The sequence below is a fragment of the Perca flavescens genome, chromosome 4 (genome assembly GCF_004354835.1).
Source record: "Perca flavescens isolate YP-PL-M2 chromosome 4, PFLA_1.0, whole genome shotgun sequence".
In the NCBI taxonomy this organism is placed as follows: domain Eukaryota; kingdom Metazoa; phylum Chordata; class Actinopteri; order Perciformes; family Percidae; genus Perca; species Perca flavescens.
The window spans coordinates 34279841-34296829 of record NC_041334.1 but is presented as its reverse complement, the minus strand read 5'-3'; the positions used below and the strand labels follow the sequence as shown (position 1 = coordinate 34296829).

Below are 16989 nucleotides of genomic sequence, written 5' to 3'. Positions count from 1 at the left end.
TCCATGTAGGTTGCTTGTGTAAAGATGTATTAAGTAGGCTACTGAGTTCTATTACATGTACCTATCTCCTGCCCAAGCAGTTTTTAAAGAAAACAATAATGTAACTGAGTAACACACCATTTTCAATATGTAAATATGAATGTATTTGTGTATATACTGATGTTTTTAATCATACTTTTCTAAGTAGAGAAAATAAAAGCCATATATCTGAGATGGATAATGTGAAAGTTGAGGAAACACTGTTTACACACGTGTGTTATGTACAGCAGCATTGACCTTAAAGACTCCAACTATCTACAGCATACATCCCATCAATGGTTGTCAATGAAATGTCCTGATTTTGTTTCAGCTCAACCAATTAAACCCATTTGATGACGCGTGTTTCTCCGTTGTTAATTAAAATATGAATTGACTCTTGGTCCCAAAGTAATGTGGAACGCTTAGCTTGATTTCCTAATGGTGATTTTGCGTGGTAAGGAGTCACATGATGGCCATGATGTTGCGGTTACTCAAATAATTAGCTGCTTTTTGGCATCCTGGGTCATGCTACAAAATGTGTAATTGCAGTTCATATCCACATTTATATAAGCACAGGTGGGGTTTCAACACAAATCCAATCATACTAGTGAAACCTCAGATGTAGCTTTACAAACCTTGCAAAAGGTGGACAAACCTCGTCATGGAAAGACAAGAAATACATTTTTAAGATAGTAATTTTTAGTTAATACATTAAACCAAACTTGGGGGGGTACATGAAAACTATTTGACATTTTAGCCACAGATTTTAGACTGTTTTAGACCGTCAAACTGATGAGCAATTCTTAAAGATCACCATCTGTCCAAATGTATCCACACCAAAAAAAGTACATTACAAATGCATATTTATGATTTAAACATATTTACCCAGTTCAAAATATTGTTTTTGAAAGTCAAACCAAACTGGATAAAAGAAGAGAGGTTTTAAAACTGAACTGTGAACACAAACAAACATTTGCATAAATAACTGCGGTTAAAAAATTTTTTTTTAAAAAGTAAAAATTGTGGATGGTGCTTTACCAGCTCCAACTAATCTCAGTGCAACATTTTAGGGAACACCATTTTGATGTCTGTGAAGTTTCATTGGCATTACAAAGTTGCAGTTTGACAACTAACCTCACACAGCATTCATTTCCTGTTCCTGACTATGACGATAAGTATGTAGTACATACTGTGTAGTATAGTACACATTAGTATGTAGAATGGATTTGGAGCACAGTGACAAATGATGCTTTGGCAGCTTAATTTGCCTGGTCTTTGGCTTCATCTTCCTTATCCAGACTCCAATACTCAAAAGCCTTTTTATTGCCATTTTGTGGCTTTGACGCCAACTGCCGTGACCACATCATCTGAATTTTCTTCGGGCACCACACAAACTCATCTTTACAGTCATAGTTGAAATAGGCAAACTTGAGGAGACTCCTGCGTTGTTTCTTATCAAGAACGGCAAACACAAAGTAGTTTAGAACGCTATCCTTGACATTTGGGAGTTCTTTGCGGACGAGAGTCTCCTTCAGGAAGAAGCGAACCAGGGGGGCTTGGTAGTGAGGATACCCCAGGGTTCCCAGGCACTTCAGGATGCGGGTGATGCGCAGGTTGTTATGAGTGTGACTGTTGAATACAAACAAACAGACATTAGATGGTTTTTATTACTTTTAGTGAACAATACGTTATTAAAATTCAGAGATCACCTGTTGAGGTTATCAAATCTGTCTCTCCAGTTTGATGCTCTCTTGACTTCTCCTGTGTTTTCATCACACAACCTGATACCGTAGAAGTCCAACATGAGCTTGTACGACTTCAGTAGACTGGCCTTTGCGTTGCGGTTTTGGCAAAACTCCTAAAAGGAAAGGTAAGACTTCTGTCACAATATGTAACAATGTCTTTCAAGATTTTTAAGGCCTTAGCTTTCAGCAGTTTACCTTTATTTCTTCTTTTGTCAGAGTAGTGGCCTCATGGTTCATTCCTGGTTCCTGCAGTGGGAACAACCTTTGAGAGAAACAAATCACTAATGTTATAAACAGGAACTAAAACATTTTAAATTACATCTTTGATTATAGTTACTTACCATTGAATGTAGGAGTGTACAAACTCCAGTTGATCATACTTTGCATACCATTCACTGTGGAATTGGTATATGTAGACACCTGATAACAACAAAAACACCATAAGTAGATCAATTTGTAAACAGTTGCACGGATTAAAATGAATCCAGGCCTAATGTTTCTGCTACATAAGAGTTATCTTTTTTTTTTTCTTGCTTTTCTAGTCATTGCTGTCCTCAAATTAAATTAAACAGTTTCACATCTTCAGGGCTCTAAATGTTATTCAAATGAAACGTGAGAAATCACTCTTTGGTCAACATGCTCACGGACTCCTCGTCCTCTGATGAAGGGTGACATGTAGACATCACTTTGTTTTAATTAATCCTCAATCTAATTAAAACCTTTTTTTTCTGATGCAGATTTATCCTTGCATTTACACTTATTAGACAAATTAAAAGACAATGTAGAGCTTGTTTAATTTATATCCATGTGCTTGTAACTGTAGGCCTACCGTCAGGTAGAGAGGGCGTTGATCCGAGGTAGAAATTCAAATTAGGCTTGTCATCCTACTCAAGAGAAGAGAATTGCACATAAGATATTTTTGGTAATAATAATCACATCATATAAGTCACATAAACACACAGTCATGTGTGTACTTACAGATACTGGATTTATGAAGCGTTGCGGCCTGGTCTGGTTCTGTTGCAAAATATAAAAACAATGTGTGCTTGATTAACGCTTAAAACATGGGACTGTGTGTGTGTGTGTGTGTGACACTTACAGGGTAGTCATGCCTGTAGTTCTGCATGTCTCTTGCAGAATTTTCAAATCTGCTGAACTTGTACTAGTACACAGAAAATAAATGAAGGTCAATATTTAAACTCAGGACAGTTAATGGTTATGAGGTCTAAATTTCAAAAAGGTCAAATTATTTTTGCCAATTGTCACCCTTGCCAAAACAAATGTTGAAAACTGTCTTAAAATTGCAGTAAAGTAATTCCCCATATGAGATGATGGAGATTATAAACAACAATTAATTCACTGTTAGATCACACCTAAAATCTAAAAAATATAAGAAGTGATGATGCAGGCCCTCTCACACAGCAGCAGCAGGCCTGCAGCAGGCCCATGGCGACAGGCCAGCAGGCCTCTGGTTTAACTCACATGTTTGGAAGCCGCTGGTCGCCTGTTCCTCATCAATGTGCCCCTCTGTGCCTCTTCTCTGTCCCCCTCGGACTCCCAGGTTGAGTCATAGCCACAGTACAACTCGTCTGTGGTTTCAACTCGATACTCCTCGTCGTCGCTGTCAAACTCATCACTATCTCCGGAGCCCAGTCTCGGCCGCTTGCAGGCGAGATCTCGGTTGAAGTCTGCGGCCCTTTTACCTGCGGCTGAATTCTCATTTTGACCAATACAGCGAGACTGCTCCGCCTCCACCACCTCCACCACCTCCACCACCTTTTCCTCCACATTCACCTTGGGGCAATTTTGTTGGTCTTCTACGCTTTTTTCAGGGTCAGCTTGGCTCTCGACGCTCTTAAGCCAAGGTATCGCTAGAAATCTGACTATTCTTCTCATACAGCACCATAGAAAACCTAGTTTGCGCCATAGCCACTCAACAAGAGAATAAGGTCGGTTGTTGCTAAACCTGGCCATGATACCCACAGCAAGTCGTCTGAGGGGATACAACACGGTCCTCATCTGCGATTTATGTGCTGTACATGTTCGTCTGTTTCACTTTCACTTTCTCTGATTTTCTCTTTAAAGAAAACAGAAACTTATTCTACGGCAGCTAACGCCCACAAACTACATCATCCGGTTCAGGCTGCTTTCTTATGTTGTGGCTAAAGTGAAATAAACAGAAATACGTAGACCTAATAGTCTCCCTCGTGGGTGAAGTTTGAAAGAGACATTTTAACAATGTAATTTGTTATCGGTATTTCCAGGTTATAAGTGTGGCAAAACTTGGTTGAAAAGTTAACTTAACCCCACTTTTTTTTTTTTTTTTTTTTAATACATCAGTTACGTCAATGCTAAAAACAGCCTAGCCTAGTCTAAAACAGGGAGCACATGAGGAGGAGCGGATGTAAGAGTTAGCTATTAATGGGCAACCTTTCAAAGCGCCGACATCTCCTGATGGAAAATCATTGTTGTTATGACAGTGGGAGATAAAACAAACACAATTAGTTCAGGAAATGTGAGCAGCCATGACCTCATTGCTTTGTCATATAATTAGACCTTAAAACTCCTTTTAATTTACACATGAATAATTCCGTAAATTTAATGTAGGCCATTGGCGATTTAAGACCCTTTTTAGGGGGGCTCAAGCCTTCCAAATGTTATTCAAAGATATGTCTATTATGTATTATTAAATGTTTTTTTTGGGTGTGCATGTAAACGATACTTCATGGGTGTCATTTATGAAAAGTAAAAAGAAATTAGTAACTAATTGTATTCGACAGCCATCAAAGTACCCTTTTTCTCATCCATCCATCCATCCATCCATCCATCGTCCAAGAATTCCCAGGTCAGAAATTAATCTTTTCAAGATTATCAACAAAATATCCAAATAATAACAATAACAAGGTTCTTTGTTAAAGGAATTCTATTTGAATTTATTTTATTTTGATTTTCTTTGCCTATCCGATTCATTTGGTACAATAACATGTGGGCGACAAAGCCGACGTAGTCTACTCGCCAGGACATTCACAGGAGGAAATTACCTAGGTGCCGAAATATAGACATTTTTTATTTTAGCTCTGTGATCTTGCACAGAAAATGACACAATGACCATCATTTCAAAAAACAAAGACCGCAGTCAGCTCCAATTTACCATCATTTGAGAAAGCAGTAATCCATATAACAAAAAAAAAAAAAAAAAAAAAAAATACTCTATCCTCACACCAGGTGCGTCAACCAGAATGATGCGCCTCTCCCTGAAGGTGACATTTTAGAGACCACATCTGTGCCCTTTTGGCTAATAAGGCTCAAAGGACTGTTCACATTAGCTGCAAAGTTCAGGCCTGTTTCCCTCTGTGACACTGATGACAGGTCACCAAAGAGACACCCGCCTGCAAGTTCATATAAAGTTTGTTTATTTTTTTTTATTAAACCGGCTTTGAAAAAGTTTTGTTTTTTAGGACCAAAATACACTGTGTCTCTGTAATGTGATCATCATCTTTGTCTCCACTGCCATCACCCCTTGTTATCAGTGTAAAGATAGCATCATGTTTGCAGTATATGTCCCCGCCTAATTTTCTACGGGGATGGCACTTGGACAGATGAGTGTCTCGACTCCAGTCAGTGGACATCCTGCTTTTAATGTCTTCCTGTGCAAGATAAAGGGATGCTGGAGGCGTCCTGTAGAGCAGACAGATATGAGATGAGCAAATCAGATAATACAGCATCATTATTTCATGGCCGGAGAGTTGTTAAACCCTGGGATCCATGGTGAAAGAAGTCAATTGTCCTTCACAGTGATTGCACAGTATAGTGCTGTTTGCACTGTGGGTTATTTGTTTCCTATACATACAATGTGAAATCTACATAAAGAACTGATGTTGGATAATACTGTAAGCTCTGTGTGCTCTCATTAGGTGGACTCTGGCAAGGTTATTATCTCTCAGGGACTCCTTTCAAAAGGAGATAATTGCTCTTACCGCCAGTGGAGAAAATCAAGACTTGTCTGCATGTTACATTGTTAACATCTGCTCAGCAATAGAGTTATTTGCGCTTACTAAAGCGGGATAAGGTCCTGTACGGTCTCTGGAAGATAAAAACATGGTGTAGAGATAGCCATATGTTCTTTATGGAATGGAGGCAATAAATGTGGATTTAAATGACAGATATCAGGCTCTTTATGGCCCTGGTTTAGTGCATGAATGGGTCCCACAAATTAGAATGGGCTCCTGAAATAGATGGAAACGTCACGCAAGGATATGAAACTGAAATAGCTTGCAGTATGGAGCTATACAGCAGTCAGCCTATTTTCTGGTTGCTCTGCTGTGAACCCAATTAGCATGACACCGAGCAAAAAAAAAACAACCCAGCAGATGCCACAGGGAACCTACGCGAGGCTCCATGAACCAGGCCTCTGTGTTGCTACACTGACGCACAGATCATCTCTACTGTCTCTCGCTCACTCGGTCTGTGTGGCGGACTTAGTTAATGACGAAAGCTTGCTGGATCACTCAGCGACTAAGTGTGCTTGATAAAGGTCAGCGCTGCCACCAGCTAATGCTTCATCGCTCAGAGTAATACTTTAGCCAAGCGTATTGTGAATAGACTGCACATGAACGCTTCACCGGGCAAAATAATCAAGAGAGTAGAGTATGGAAAGCACAGCTGTTTCTGCTCTGTGGTAGACACAACACACACACACACACACACACACACACACACACACACACACACACACACACACACACACTCTTGGCACACACTAGGTTTGGGACACTTTTGTATCCCAAACCTCTCCAAACACACAATCAGTTATTAACAGAGAGTAAGTCTGAGAAAGTGTGCACCATAAATACTTCACAAAAATGGATAATAAAGAGGGAGGGAAAGCAATGACAACTGATAACTAACGCCTTTACTCTGACTAATACAATGTGTCTATGTTCCCCCCTCCCCCTCCACAAAAAAAGTTATACATTCCCTTTTCAAAATTCGTACTCCTCCTTCGGTGGCAAATCCTGAAAAAAAAAAAAAAAAAAATTCATAAATAATACTGAAAAGTTCATCAGCAGTATGTGCACTGGAGGTTTTGACATCACTGTGTAAGATGATATTACATCACGACTGGCAGTTGTGATGTCACAAAATCACGCTGGTGCAAAGTCAGATTTTAAAGTGAGCACAGAGAAACCTTCCCTCTTCAGCAGATGCATGTAGAAACAGCCTCCTGGTGTCAAAAGTGCACAGACATCATGGAAGTCAAAGTGAAGTAACAGTAAGCGAAAACACACTTTTGAGTGGAAAGGGACTTCAGTTCATTTGCATCTGCAGACAGGGGTGCACCTGTAAGATATACTTAAAATAAAATCCAGTAAACGAGGTCAGACTAGCGTCCCGTGGAAAGGCAATGTGCTGCCAGCTGCTGAGCTCGGGCAGGCCTACAACCAGTGCAGACACGCGGGTTTGGTGCCATTTCACCTGATGACGAGCCAACAGAACGGGCTACAGTTTCAGCACACAACCTATTTTGGTCGTATGCTGTAATCCTAGCAGGCTAAAAAGGGGGGCCTGAACACATCACCAAAGATGTATGGAGTTGATGGAGGATGATCATGTGTGCGTCCGTACCTCTGAGCAGCGGCGGCGGCGGCGGCGGCGGCGGCGGCACCCTCCCTCCCTCCCTCCGCTCCGCGCGCACTCCGGAGTTGAGGATGAAGACGCAGAACATCAGGACCCTCTCTCTCATCCTCTCCATCCTTTTCTACCTGCTCATAGGAGCCGTCGTCTTTGACGCACTGGAGTCGGACAGCGAGAATTCAAGGGAAAGGGCGCTGGAGCAGAAGCTGAACGAGCTGAAGAACAAGTACGACTTCACCGACGATGACTACAGAGAGATTGAGCGCGTGGTCCTCCAGTCGGAGCCGCACCGCGCCGGGAGTCAGTGGAAGTTCGCCGGCTCTTTTTATTTCGCCATCACTGTTATCACCACAATTGGCAAGTAGGCTACACACTTTTTATGATTTCTCCACACCCGCTTCTTATGTGAAAAACATAGGAGCAAACAGCATTCTGCGTCACTGCATGTGTGTGTATGTGTTCCGGCGTGCTTTGCCCTGTGATAGCCCCCAAAGCTTTTGGGGTCACTTATCAGAGGAACAGGTGGAACTTTACAGGGCTGTGGTGCAGCGTGTGGTGTTGCATGGAAATGCTTGTCGTGTGTGATTTTGCAAATGGGAACTGAACTTTGCCATTGTCATTCAACTACCTTGTAAACAATAAACGCCCACTTAGTAACTGGCATCGTGACATACTTACAATCACTTAAAGGGATATTCCACCAAAAACCTTCATCTAACAGTGTAAATGTGCTGTCCCCTCAAAATAACTCAACACACAGCCATTAATGTCTAAACCGCTGGCAACAAAAGTCAGTACACCCCTATGTTAAATTCCCATAGAGGCAGGCAGATTTTTATTTTTAAAGGCCAGATATTTCATGGATCCACAATACTATGCATCCTGATAAAGTTCCCTTGGCCTTTGGAATTAAAGTACCCCCACATCATCACATACTCTTCACCATACCCCCACATCATCACATGCCCTTCACCATACCTAGAGATTGGCATGGGGTACTTTCCATAAAATCATCTCTCAATGCAAATCAAACCAGCTATTAGGCTAACCGACATAAAACCATGCCAATCTCTAGATATAGTGAAGGGTATGTGATGATGTGGGGCTATTTTAATTCCAAAGACCAAGGGAACTTTATTAGGATGCATAGTATCCTGGATACTATGCATCCTGATAAAGAGATGATAGAGAGATGATTTTATACAGTAACCCTATTTTCTTGGTTGGTAGCGTTCTCCATTCTTCTCGTCTGGGTAATAAGTGAGCTACAATTTTGTGTTTGAATAATCTTCTGTAGGCTAATCAACACCAATACGGCAAGACAGTGTAGGCTACACCCAACTTCACTCTCTCTGGGTTCACAGCAGACTGCCCACTCAACTGTTGCACACGTTAAGGGCCAGACGGCCGACCCAAAGGCAGAAAAGGCAGTCGGACTGATCAGTCTCCCCGAGTTGGTCAAAAAAGTGCCTCGGAACACACCAAAGCGACGAGACGTAATACGTCTCCATAAAAATGAAAACCGGCAGCTGATTGGACGAACGCGTCACGTGGGTCTGGTTTCTCCGGAAATTCAAAGCCAGACTGTCATGGCGGCTCGTTCAGAATACAATCTCATATTGTACTAAAATAGTTCACTGAAACGTGTTTCTGAAAGAGAGAAATAGGCCGAGCAGTTGCTGAATCTGTCTTCATTTCAGATTAGCAAAGGTCAGTTTAAAAGATTTTTGTCAGATTCTGAGAGACTCTAGTCACGCTCATCCCGCTCCCCGTTTCCTGGTTAGCTCTCCACCAATCAGATGGGTCATTTGAGTCCGAGTGCCGGCAGTGCCCGCCCCGCCGATTATACATGTCAAATCGGCCAAAATGAACGCCGACGGCCCCTCGGACGGACGACAGCACGGAACACAGCGAACAGACTCGAGTCACCGACCTCGCCAGACTGTCCAACGGCCGATTATCGGCCTGGTGTGTCTCGGGCTTTACTGGTAGGGTGTGGGGGGTTCTTGTTTTCAAAACGTGGACCTTTTTGCAGTTTTTCCCTCATTTTGTATTTAATTATGAGGATAAAATTCTTTTTTATGTGACTTTAAAAAAAAAAGAAAATTAGAGAGAAACAGAAGACATGCAGGAAAACATCCAGGTTGGACTCAAACCCTGGACCTTCTGCATTGAGGCATACACCTCTATGTATGTGCACCTGCTCTACCAACTGAGCTAACCCTGCCACTTGAAGTGACTCTTTTATGCACTAATCTGTGCTGGATTAGCTGGTACCTTAATGAGAACGCTTTTTGATGCACCGAAAATATTTACTACAATGTTTTGAAATTGCTTACCAAGATCATGTACCACCTTTTTCAGTCCAAATGCACGCATGCCTCAAACATTTTGTTATGAGTGCATAAAGTTAGTTGCGTGGATTATTGATAAATAAGACGTTAGATTGTTACATGTCGCGTGCCAGTTAAAACATTCACAAAAGTGGTGCTTTTAACAAGATTAGGGCTTTGGCTTGGTTTAGATACTTTTTTATTTGAGGGGGATTCAAATTATTGGCCGTTGTTACTTTAAAAGACACTTGTTTATTACAACAACAAAATACCTGGTTAACAAAAAAAAAAACTGATTTAAACTATGGTAAGTACTACTAAGTCTGTATGGTATGGTACACTTAAAGGTCCCATGGCATGAAAATTTCACTTTATGAGTTTTTTTTTAAACATTAATATGGGTTCCCCCAGCCTGCCTATGGTCCCCCAGTAGCTAGAAATGGTGATAGGTGTAACCCGAGCCCTGGGTATCCTGCTCTGCCTTTGAGAAAATGAAAGCTCAGATGGGCCGATCAGGAATCTTCTCCTTATGAGGTCATAAGGAGCAAGGTTACCTCCCCTTTCTCTGCTTTGCCCACCCAGAGAATTTGGCCCACCCATGTGAGAGAGACATCATGGCTTTCAAACAGGCAAAGTGGCAGTTGGTCAAGGCCACACCCCCACTCTCCACCTTGCCCCCCCCTCTCTCTCCTCAATAGCTACAGACAGAAATGGTACATCCTAAGGAAAGCTCATTGTGGGACTGGCTCTAGTGGCTGTAATTCTGCACCAAGGCTGAATTTCGGGAAAGAGACTTCAGATACAGTATTAGGGGACCACTAAGGTCTATATAAAAGAGACTTCAGATACAGTATTAGGGGACCACTAAGGTCTATATAAAAGAGACTTCAGATACAGTATTAGGGGACCACTAAGGTCTATATAAAAGAGACTTCAGATACAGTATTAGGGGACCACTAAGGTCTATATAAAAGAGACTTCAGATACAGTATTAGGGGACCACTAAGGTCTATATAAAAGAGACTTCAGATACAGTATTAGGGGACCACTAAGGTCTATATAAAAGAGACTTCAGATTCAGTATTAGGGGACCACTAAGGTCTATATAAAAGAGACTTCAGATACAGTATTAGGGGACCACTAAGATCTATATAAAAGAGACTTCAGATACAGTATTAGAGGACCACTGAGGCCTATATAAAAGCATCCAAAGAGCACCATATCATGGGACCTTTAAGTAATTAATATAACCCCAAAATGTTATGTGCACAGGAACTCAGGTTAGAGTTACAATTATTTCTCATGGTGATAAGCTTTCACATGAAAATGAGTAAAAGATTTCTCAAAACATCTCATATATATTTCATTAATACATTTCACTTTTATGCTTTCCATCCATATGCATATGGTGCAAAATAAACTTTCCCCATCTCATGGAAAACCCTTTCAAACTTGAGAGCAGGCACGTATATGTTTGCAACACAATTGAGCCAAATACAACTATTTCACTTTCCATTCAACGAAATTGCCCCACACGCAAAAAGGATGTGATGTTCTGATGTGGATTATAAATAAATGTTAATCAGATCGATCACTAACTCTGAACAGCGAATGAGTGTGATAATGCACTAAACACGGTGATAAAACATGCTAGAAAAATAACTTTTTCCAAACACTTTGCATCAGTTTTTCTATTGGCAAACCTACCACATCCAATCAGTAAAAGTTAAAAGAACGTGACCTCTGGAAATGACTGATTGAATTAGTCCCTCGTTCCCTTGACAGAAGTGAATGGGGACAGAGCAAATATTAGTAGGACGGAAGTGTAACGTGACTGAACCTTTACGGTGGGAGAGGTTACACCATTTGTTCATTTTTATTATGTTTTTTGGTAACCTCAATTCCAGCATTCCTGCTCAACTTCAACCTGAACAGAGGTCGGATTAGCCAAAGTAAGGGATAAAAGGGTTCTCGACTGTTGTAGAAAGAAGTGGCTGATCTTTAAAGCAATATCTACACTGCCCATTATCAGCAACCATTCATCCAATGTTCCAAAGGCACATTGTGTTTACTAATCTGATATCATTTTAAAAGGCTAACTGAGAAAACATTGGAGAACCCTATTGCAATTATGTAAGCACATAATGTCATCTGAAAACTGCTGCCCTGGTTAAAAAAACAATGCAACTGATCTCAGCTGGTATTCTGTCTGGAATGGAGTGGAATGGACATTTCTAAGTGACCCCAAACTTTTGACCGGTAGCGTATGTATATAGATATATAGAGCAGCAGAGTTTGGTGATAATTCTCAGTGATTTTGTCACAATAAGCAGTTTCACTTTAAACAGAGGCATGTGATTAAATGATCATGTCAAAATATTGATTCATAGGTTTAACCATGGAAACCAGTAAACCTATTTTGTTGTGGTTTAACCAATGTTTGAGACCTAATTTAAACTCAGAACCAGAGACTTGAGACGTGACTTCTGCGGTGGGTGCTAGTGAGCATTAAGCATTAGTAATCTTGATGACTGTAAATCTTTCTAGACATTAAACTTGACATTATGTGACCTGCAATATACTGTGACTTTGTAGGTTATGGCCACGCTGCTCCACGCACTGATGCTGGCAAGGCCTTCTGTATGTTTTACGCTGTCTTGGGCATTCCTCTGACACTGGTCATGTTCCAGAGCCTGGGCGAGAGGATCAACACTTTTGTCCGCTGCCTCCTGCGCAGAGCAAAGCAGGGCCTGGGTTTACGGAAGACGGAGGTGTCCATGGGGAACATGGTGCTGGTGGGTCTGCTGTCGTGCACGAGCACCCTGTGTATCGGAGCTGCAGCTTTCTCCCATTTTGAGGACTGGACCTTCTTTAATGCCTACTACTACTGCTTCATCACGCTCACCACCATTGGATTTGGGGATTTTGTGGCTCTGCAGAAGACAGACGCTCTGCAGAAACGGCCCCCCTACGTGGCATTTAGCTTCATGTACATTTTGGTTGGGCTGACAGTCATCGGGGCTTTTCTTAACCTGGTGGTCCTGAGGTTTCTCACTGTCAGCACTGAGGAGCCTGACTTGAGGCCTGAGGCCAGGGTAGAGGAGCTGGGAACGCAGCCTAAGGACATGCAGGGGGATAGGGAGGTGTCGGAGGCAGAAGCAGAAAGTGCTGATGATAGCTTTAAAGACCGCAGAGATGGACACGGCAGCCTGTGCAACCTGAGCCTTCCCATGGAGGGGGGCACCAGCTGTATGGATCTCCTCCCCTCTCCTGTAGAGGAGCGCAGACTTGTTTTATCTGAGCACTCAAAGCTTTCCGAACCCAGCAGACTCAGGGCCTTGTTTTCCTGCATGTGTTGTGGCCTGGACATTTACGACAGCTCCTCTCCGCCTCACCGTAACCAGGCGGGCGGCCACAGCAACCCCGTCTTCTACAACTCCATCTCCTACAGGGTGGACCAGGCCTCGTGCAGCTCCTGCCCCGCGTCGTCACAGGCCTCCCCCAGCAGCATAGCTCTCTGTCTGGGCAAGAACAATTGTCACACCAGGAGGAAGTCGTTATAACTCTCTGCACCTTTGACCTAGTGGCCTTTGTTTTGGACTTTTTTTACACACCACAGAACCCTCTGATTTTCCTCTTGGTGGAACAAGCTGCTCAGTGCTTTCCTTGTCATGAATGTAGCAATACTTGCTACCGGAAAAAAACATTGTAGCATACCATAAACATCCTTTACAGTTTATAATGTATTTTTCTACAATAAATATTACCGCTAAAGAGAATTATGTTGAAAACTAATTAAAGTATGTGATATCTATAAACCCATGTTATTGACCATTACTGTCCCAATATATACTGCATGTACTGCATGTAATATAAAAGGCATTGACAGGAAGTATGTGAAAAATTGTAAGGAAGCTACTTTGAAAGCTTTGCAAGCTACTAATTACTTCACACTGGAAGAAGTTGAACTATACAGCAAAGAAATGTAGTTTGGTTAAGTAAAGCTACTTAGAACAAGTAGTTCAAACTACTTTGTAAAAAACAAATCAAATTGAAAATGTACTAGAAAATTATAATAAAATAAAAACAAAAAAGTCACATGCCAGCAAAAAATGCCACTAAAAAAAGATAAATGAAATGTGCAAGGAATGTCACCTTTGGTCAGACACCTGCCTTCCAGAAACTAGAGTCCAGGTGGGGTGAGTACACCAAGCAGGATTACTAGCCAGGTAACTTCTTAAATAGCATGCAGCAATTTATCTCAACATTGGTTAATAAATAGCAACCAATATGTATGACTAATTAACAACTTATATATTCAAGTTTAGTTTTTCCACATTCAGATTCATAACATTAAAAACTATAGCCAAATGCTTTTCACAGGCGAGCTGACATCCCAGCTTCCTGTAATACCCCTGAGACCTAAACCTGTCCTTAACAGAAATGGCTGTCTGATGAATGCATGGCCTGGGCCTGTCATCACAGCGGTGAGGATGAAAGAAAAAGGTGCAGTGCTGGTCAAAAGGGGTTCAATTACAGTAGAGAAGCAATGGTAAAATAAAAATAAAAACACTCCTTTCATTGTATGGCTAAACACTGTTTGTAGTTTCTGTAGTTAACTACACAAAAAATGGCATGAAAGTAATTTAACTACTTGAATGACTCACTGTGGGTCTCTGTGACTTTCGGTTATTTCCAGTCAGTAATTATCGGTGTCTTCTAATAGGAACGTACACTCCGTGGCTCTGACTGGTTCCCTTGGTAACGTTTCCATCCTCATTGCTTAGTGCAGTGGAAAACTGGAGACAGACACGTACAGTACAGTGAGTGGTTATTGTCTGACGGCAGCATCTAGTCCACACCGCAAGTTCTCTGTGATGAATGAGTGTGTCAACAAAGAATGGAAAATGAGCAGTTGCACAGAAAGTGGCAAATTAGAAATGTCTCCAAATGAGTGTTTAATTACCTTTTCAAAGATGTGTGGTTAAAGGTGCAGTAGGTAAGCCTTATAAAACTAACTTTCTGTCATATGTGCTGAAACTGACCCTATGTTCCAGTAGAACTACATAAAGCAGTTCATTTAAAAAAAAGAATTAGCAAATGATTAGTTTGATTTGCAAAAATCCACAGCTCCCTGTTCATTTACACCAATCAAGACCGGGGGGGTGGGGGGGGGGTCTAACTGCGTGTCAATCTCTGCTCATGCACACACATTAATTTTACCTTGTCGGGGGAGGGACTGAGAAGTTGTTGATCTTCAAATTCTTTGGCTAAGTCCTGGATCTTCACAATCCTACCTACAGCACATTTAAATCACCATTTATTTAAATTAGATTTGCATACTAACCATGAGACAAGAAAAATACTTTTTTAAATATTTGAAATCAAAACATTTTTATTTGATTAATGTAGAAAATAAGACATTTACTAAAATAAACTGTATATATATATTATATATATAACTTTTACACATTTAAGTCAGTTTACAGGTCACAGGAAGTACTACTCAGCCTGTGAAAACAGTTGGATAATGGCCTCTGAGGCTTTTCTGAAGTCTGACAAAATTACCCTGATGACATCATCAGGGACTTGGGCTTCAGACTAGAAAATAGGCTCGTTCGAGATGAACTGCGCCTCGCCTGTAAAGTGGACGAGAGCAGGCAGCAGCAGCCGGGGGCGATGACAAAAATCCGCTGTCAAGTCGGACAGTTTCCAGCCGTTTCCAGCAGCCTTCAGGCTGAACAGGAAGTGACAGAAACACTGTGGTCCGATTCCGATTTAATAAAATGTTATCAGACCCATATATCAGCGCCTACGCAGTCTCCAGTTGTTTTTATTATAACAGAGTAGCTGTCAAAATGCTCTACATGCGATCTGTTGCTGATTTACACTGTAGATGATCTGTAATCTGAACAGATTTAGTCTCTCTGACTTCTAAACGTAACCATCAGCCACATAATGTTTGTACAGAATACGCCTTTAAATCAGACAACTAGCAATTAAAATCCCTCCAAATCAAAATCAGTAAAAAGTTTATATAAAGCGTCATCAAGTTGAGTTGATTCTGTACCAATCAGATGTTAGATCAGCTGAGAGGCCGGCGTTTCCCAGCATGCCCTGGGTCCGCCTGGGTCTTGCAGTCGGTGAAAAGCAACCGCGCTGTCAGGATCAAGTCGGACACAAATCTAACCGGCACGCATTGGGCGGCGATCGATGCTGCGCAGATCTGGATCATCTCGAACGAGCCTAATATATAACAGAAAGCCTGGAATTGGTTGCAATATGGGAAATGTAGGCTGTGGTGTTTTTGGAACAAGTCCTCTAAATCATACGACAATAGAGATCATTTATTCCTACCCCTAATATGTCCCACAGGACCTTTTAATAAATTAGTGCCCCTAGTGGTGGTAGGAAATATGACCCACATGAGCGTTTTCTGTCTTCGTATCTAAACGTACCGGTTGCGGTTTGAAACATGTTTTGAAACGGTCACAGTTTGGTTAGATTAACAACAAAAACTTCTTAGTTAAGTTTAGAAAAAGTTAAAATCATTTGTTACTTTACTTCTGGTTACGCATGTGACGTAGTTCCATTTGTTCCGCAAAGTTAAAACCCAGTCTCCTGGGTAAAATTCTTCGTTTGTTTGGCCCACCACCCCACCCTACTTCCTTATGCGGACTCTGGCGCTCTAATACTCCCTGCTTTGCTACCTACGGTCACTAGAGGGCAGCGCCTTCTAACAAATAAAACCTAAATAGGGGTCGTAATTGCTGATTGCACAAATTACTTATTTTTCGGGGGAGGAAATCGGAAATCTTGGCATCTTCAATTTTGTGAGTTACCAGACTTTCTTGAATTGTTGGAGTGACCCTTTAAAGGTGCTCTAAGCGATGTCAGTCGTTTTTTAGGCTACAATTTTTTTTGTCACATACAGCAAACATCTCCTCACTATCAGCGCGCTGCCTGTCCCCTGAACACACTGTAAAAAAAACGCGGTCTCTGTAGACAGCCTCGGGTCCACAAACGGCAACAAAAAGTAAACTGGCCGACCTGCACCACCAAACCCACGAAACATACCCAGCCTCCGTTTTGTTTGAAAATACTTTGAACGTTAACAAGAAGTAACGTCACCCAACATCGCTTAGAGCACCTTTAAATCTCTGATTTCACTTGTAGTTTAGAGTTTAATCTGGCACAAGACATACAGAATATGAGGAGTATGTCATTCATAGTTTGATCTCAGCTCTGTAAAACACATT

At 41.5% G+C, this 16989-nt stretch overlaps 2 protein-coding genes across 2 annotated transcripts; one reads left to right on the top strand and one right to left on the bottom strand.

Annotated features, from left to right (window-relative positions):
* Positions 1–748: 748 nt before the first annotated feature.
* Positions 749–4076, bottom strand: LOC114554832 (opioid growth factor receptor). Its single transcript, XM_028576885.1, has 8 exons — positions 3246–4076; positions 2863–2925; positions 2742–2780; positions 2593–2647; positions 2105–2183; positions 1959–2025; positions 1728–1876; positions 749–1647 (listed from the first exon to the last, which is right to left on the bottom strand). The coding sequence occupies exons 1-8, from the start codon at positions 3780–3782 to the stop codon at positions 1278–1280; spliced, it is 1359 nt and encodes a 452-aa protein (XP_028432686.1). The 5' UTR covers positions 3783–4076; the 3' UTR covers positions 749–1277.
* A 3395-nt stretch (positions 4077–7471) lies between these two features.
* LOC114554765 (potassium channel subfamily K member 15-like) lies at positions 7472–13476 on the top strand. The gene is made up of 2 exons (XM_028576788.1): positions 7472–7754; positions 12326–13476. Exons 1-2 carry the CDS (start codon positions 7472–7474, stop codon positions 13291–13293), a joined length of 1251 nt encoding a protein of 416 aa, XP_028432589.1. The 3' UTR covers positions 13294–13476.
* The last annotated feature ends 3513 nt before the right edge of the window (positions 13477–16989 follow it).

Excerpts from the sequence above, each read along its gene's own strand:
- LOC114554765 (XM_028576788.1), top strand. The coding sequence starts at position 7,472 with ATGAAGACGCAGAACATCAGGACCCTCTCTCTCATCCTCTCCATCCTT. Across the intron at positions 7,755-12,325 it reads CACTGTTATCACCACAATTG|GTTATGGCCACGCTGCTCCA; the intron begins GCAAGTAGGCTA and ends GTGACTTTGTAG.
- LOC114554832 (XM_028576885.1), bottom strand. The coding sequence starts at position 3,782 with ATGAGGACCGTGTTGTATCCCCTCAGACGACTTGCTGTGGGTATCATG. Across the intron at positions 2,781-2,862 it reads ACTACAGGCATGACTACCCT|AACCAGACCAGGCCGCAACG; the intron begins GTAAGTGTCACA and ends ATTTTGCAACAG. Across the intron at positions 2,648-2,741 it reads GCTTCATAAATCCAGTATCT|GATGACAAGCCTAATTTGAA; the intron begins GTAAGTACACAC and ends TCTCTTGAGTAG.